This window comes from Neomonachus schauinslandi, chromosome 4 (assembly GCF_002201575.2).
Source record: "Neomonachus schauinslandi chromosome 4, ASM220157v2, whole genome shotgun sequence".
NCBI classification, from domain to species: domain Eukaryota; kingdom Metazoa; phylum Chordata; class Mammalia; order Carnivora; family Phocidae; genus Neomonachus; species Neomonachus schauinslandi.
This window is the reverse complement of record NC_058406.1, coordinates 50,639,485-50,644,333: the sequence shown is the minus strand read 5'-3', so window position 1 is coordinate 50,644,333 and position 4,849 is coordinate 50,639,485. Positions and strand designations below refer to the sequence as shown.

The 4,849-nt window shown below is 53.6% G+C and overlaps 1 protein-coding gene across 1 annotated transcript; it reads right to left on the bottom strand.

The window, feature by feature from the left end:
- Positions 1-2,960: 2,960 nt before the first annotated feature.
- FOXD3 (forkhead box D3) lies at positions 2,961-4,406 on the bottom strand. Its single transcript, XM_021679954.1, has one exon. It carries the CDS (start codon positions 4,404-4,406, stop codon positions 2,961-2,963), a length of 1,446 nt encoding a protein of 481 aa, XP_021535629.1.
- Positions 4,407-4,849: the final 443 nt, after the last annotated feature.

Here is a 4,849-nt window from a genome sequence, read left to right as displayed (position 1 = left end):
AAATCAACCCGCTTCCTTTTTTTATTACAAATAAATCTGCCTAAGTGGAATAAAAAGCGGATATCAATCGTGTTGCCTTTAAATCTCAATGTAAAAGGGGATTTCAGTGTCTTTCGTCGCTGGTGCCCGCGTTCATATCAAATGTGAGTTTCAAACCGCCCCCCCAACCAAATGTTTGAGTTCATTATATATATTTGCATTTTCCCTTCTGCTCTAAACCTTCGTGGTTTAACAAGCATAAACCAAAAAGAGCTTTTCAGAGGGGTACAGCCAGGTCTATCTCCAAGACGTCTGCCAGCACTTTAAACAGCCGCTGTCCGGTTTGGAGTCTGGATCTGGGAGTCTCCTATTCTCCAAGAAATAAAGGAAAGGAACCATCTCCAGGCTCTAGTTCAAGGTTGAGAAGTGACTAGAAGGAAAGTTGCCGGCGGATCCCTCCTCCTCTACTCCCTGCTGCCTAATGCATCGCTGGAAAAAGCCCTGCGGATTTCAAGCGGCGGCTTGTGGCCGAGTGTCAAGCTGCGGGCTCAGGCTCGGCCGGTATTGCTGCTATGCGTGGAAATATGAGCGAGTAATTTTATAAGTAACAAAGGATCAGGGATGGAATGAGGCCTCTGTTATCCAATGTCATTTAGAAGCCTTGGATCAGCAGCTTCTTGAGGCTAAAAGTGAATTCAAGAAGCCCTGCCTTTCCCTTTTCCCAGGGGTGTCAGCTAAAATTAGAAATAACCTCTGTGTTTGCACAAATCATGTACCATTTGCTGTTTGTGTAAAAACCGATTAGCCAGACACAACTGTGAAACAACTTGTTACTTTTATAGCTGCAACACACAAACAAATTTAGATCCGTTTAGTTTTCCTTGTAAAAGGAGATTAGAAGGGACCCGCCCGGAGACTGTGTGGTCCATAATCTCTTCTCCGTGAAGGTTACTGTTGCGCCTCTCCGCCGCGGTTGATTATCAGGTTCTTGTTTATCAAGTTAAACTATCTCACCCCCGGCAGCTTGTTTTATTTTAGGACCCTGATCCAGGAGGAATGTTTACTCAGGACACAATAATGTTTACTGTTTACCAGGAAAACAGATTCGGTATTTTCGAAGACGTGTCTTTCAAAGCGACTCCCTAGCCCACGCCGACAGCAGAGAAATAAGGGTCGAATCCGAAGCCGGAAGGCATCTCCACGACCAAGAGCCGAGGTGGACGCCACCGACAGGGACTGGCCCTGTTGTGCAAGCAGGACGCGCATAGGGCCGAACTGACAGCACGGCTACCGGTTACAGATTTAAAAAGCGATTTCGCAAAAGTAATTGTACAGCTAAATTAATTATAAAATAATTAGAATTGATGCCATTTGAGGATATGTTGGTTAATGGGAAACGGCCTTCCGCGTCTAGATGTTTTATTTCTACCTTAATGTTTTTAAGGTTGCAACAGCTGAAATGCACATTAAAAATAATCTGCGAGGACATCTCCCCATTCCTGCCCTATGATCTCTCATTTCCCACTAACCTAGACTATGGTTTGTTTTTTAAAGTTTTAAAAAGAGGGGAATAAAGGGGAGGGGTGATGTGCGCCTGTTTTTAAAAGGGTGTTAAGGCCACTATTCCTTGGCCTTCCAAAACACTGCGGGTTGAGGGGAGGAGGCATTCATAGGAATCCTTCAGAAATCAAAATTATGTTGTGGATTTATTATTGCCATAGAAAAGAAATATCTTATTTGAAAATATTATGAAAGATAAGAACTATGTCTTATTGTTCAGGTTAATATAGATAATACAGTTCCACTGCAAAATTAAACTGCCATAACATACATTAAAAAAAAAAATTAACTGTGTTTATTTACCACTGCCACTTAAGGAATGAAAAGAAATAATTTCAAAAACTTAAGATTTAAATTCTAAAATGGGGGATGTCTGTAATTTACATTCTTTTGAAAGCATAATTGAAATGACCAAGAACTCATATGGAAGACAAAAGTCTGATATTAAAAAAAAATTAAAAGATTGTGCTGTTGTTTAGATTTAGGTTGGTTTTTTTAAATGGCAGCTTATTTTATCTATAGAAATATCTGGTCAGACTTAATGGATTGGTATGAACGAGATCATCACCAATATCCCAAATTTATGTGAAAACTAAAAGAAAAATATTAATACTATTTAAATTAGGCATATCCTTTCCTTTCTCCAATTAAATTTTTCTTACATTCAAACTATGCATAGCTAAGTTTGAAAGGGTCATACTTGAAACTCCTCGAATTTCTGGTAAAGATAAAATACAAATACAATTTTAAAATACTGTCGCTTACCTCAGACATCTAAATAAAACACTAGGGTGAACATTTTAAAAATTTATTTACAAAGTTGTGTACAACACGATGGAATAACATTTAGAATACCATATATATTCATTCATATATAAACAGACTTTTATAATAGAATGACACTTTTCGCCTTTCGAAAATTTTTTATATTTAAAATCTCCCAACGTCTCTATACATTTTTTTTTCTCACATAAAACTGCGGAGAGTGAACCTTCAAAAAAAATGAAAGTTCAGAGCTCTAAATCTACTGAATTTGTTTTTTCTTAAAAAAATAAGAACCCCAAAAAGAAAGTCAATAATTTTTATACAAATATGTACAAAGAATTTCCCTCCCATCCCCACGGTACTGAGAGCAGGAGCCGTCGGGGTACATTTTTGGAAAATTCGGTTTTCAGTTTTACCTGTACGGAAAGCTATTCCCGGCGGGCGTGCGGTGAGAGTTTGCTCCGCCAGCCTAGGTGTGCGCGAGGGGGTGGAGGCCGCCGAAGGTCGGTGTTGAGGGGTCGGGGGGAGGAAATGGAGGAGAGGCAGAGTCCGGGATTGGGCAGGGGGGCCGGGCCCGGGGCGGGGCGCGTAAACTAGAAGTGCAGCCGCCGCCCCAGGCCGCCACCCGGCCCTCGGTCCCGGCCATCGGCGCGTCCCTATTGAGCGGGCCACTTTGCTTGCGCTGCAGCTGCGGCAGCAGCGGCGGCCGAGGCTGCGGGCTGCAGGAACTGTCCAGAGAGCGGCACGCTCAGGATGGGCGCGATGGTGGCCGTCGTCCGGCTCAGCGACAGCGGCTGGTGCGTGGCCATGAGCGCCGCGGACTGCACGGTCCCGGGCGGCCGTAGAAAGGACTGAGCCGCGCTGCCACCCCCACCGCCCCCGGTGCCCCCAGTTACCCCGGCGCCCCCAGCGCCCGCTGCCGAGCCCCCGGGCGCCGCGGGGCCCCCGCCGATGATGTTTTCGATGCTGAACGACGGCCGCGCGCTCGGCTCGGACTTGATCAGCGACGCCGTGGTGCCCGCGGCGCCCGCCGTGCCCGCGGCGGCCGCGGCGGCGCCCAGGCTGTTGAGCTGCAGCTGCAGGCCCGGGCCGAGTTGTGAGCCGAAGGCGGCCGCTTTGCGGCCCAGCTCGCCCGAGGGCAGCAGCGGCACGGCAGGCGGCAGCACGGGTGCCACGGGCGGCAACGCGTAGGGGTACTGGAGCGCCGCCGCCGCCGCCGCGGCTGCCGCGGCAGCCGGGTGAGAGTAGGCGCCGGCCGCGGCCGCGGGGTGCAGGCCGTAGGGGCGGCCGTAGGGCCCGGCGGCGCCAGCCGCCGCGGCCAGGCTGTAAGCGCCGAAGCTCTGCATCATGAGCGCCGTCTGCTCGCGCAGGTGCTCCTGCTGGTGGCGCTTGAAGCGTTTCCGGCGCCGCAGGAAGCTGCCGTTGTCGAACATGTCCTCGGACTGCGGGTCCAGGGTCCAGTAGTTGCCCTTGCCCGGGTTGCCCGGCTCGCGGGGGATCTTGACAAAGCAGTCGTTGAGCGAGAGGTTGTGACGGATACTGTTCTGCCAGGCGGGGAACTTCTCCCGGTAGTAGGGGAAGCGGTTGCTAATGAACTCGCAGATGCCGCTCAGGGTCAGCTTCTTCTGCGGGCTCTGCAGGATAGCCATAGTGATGAGCGCGATGTACGAGTAGGGCGGCTTCACCAGGCTGTTCTTGGGCTTACTGGGGGCCAGGCCTCCCGCTGCACCGCTGCCCGAGCCGGGCCCGCCGCCGCTCCCGCCGCCCTCCTCGCCGCCGACGCCGCCCTTGCAGCCGTCAGCTTCGGAAGCGCCCGCCTCGCCCCCTGGCCCAGCGCCGGCTCCAGTCGCCTCTTTGGGCAATGCCAGGGGCTGTTGGTGCGGCGGCTGAGGCTGCCCATGGTGGGGTGCCGCCGGCGTCACCTCGTCCGCCTCGTCCAGGCGCAGCTCCGGCGGCCCCATGGGGCTATCGCAGCCCGCGTCGCTGTCCTTCTCCTCCAGCCCGTCGTCGCCCTCGCCCACCACATCGATGTCCACGTCCTCGGCCGTCAGCACCGTCTGGCCGGACATGTCGCTGGCGCTGCCGCCGCCGGAGAGGGTCATCCCTCCTCGGGGTTGGTGGCGGCGGCGGGGAAGGAGCGGCGGGCGATGGGAGTCGTCAGGGTCTGCCGCCGAGCTCCGGGGAAGGGGGCTTGGGTGCTCCCGAAAGATGGGAGACTGGGAGAGGGGAGGGGGACGTAGATGGTTCGGGGCCCTCCCGGCTTGGCTCACACTCGGCAGCCCGGCATCGCGCGGCGCGGGCGCTGCCGTCCGCCCCCGCGGCCGCGCTCCTCAAACTCCTGCTGTCCCTGGCGCTCGGTACTAGGCGCTCGATGCCGCTCCGGCCACCGCGGTTTCTCCACGCCGCGCCCCCTCACTTCGCCCGCCTTCCTCGGCCTCTGGCCCGGGCGTGGAGAGCAAGAGCGGTGCAGACGGGCGCGGGACGCCGGGCGCGGAGCAGCTCCGGAGGGCGCGTGCAGGGGCAACGGGGGGGGGGTGTCAGGGAC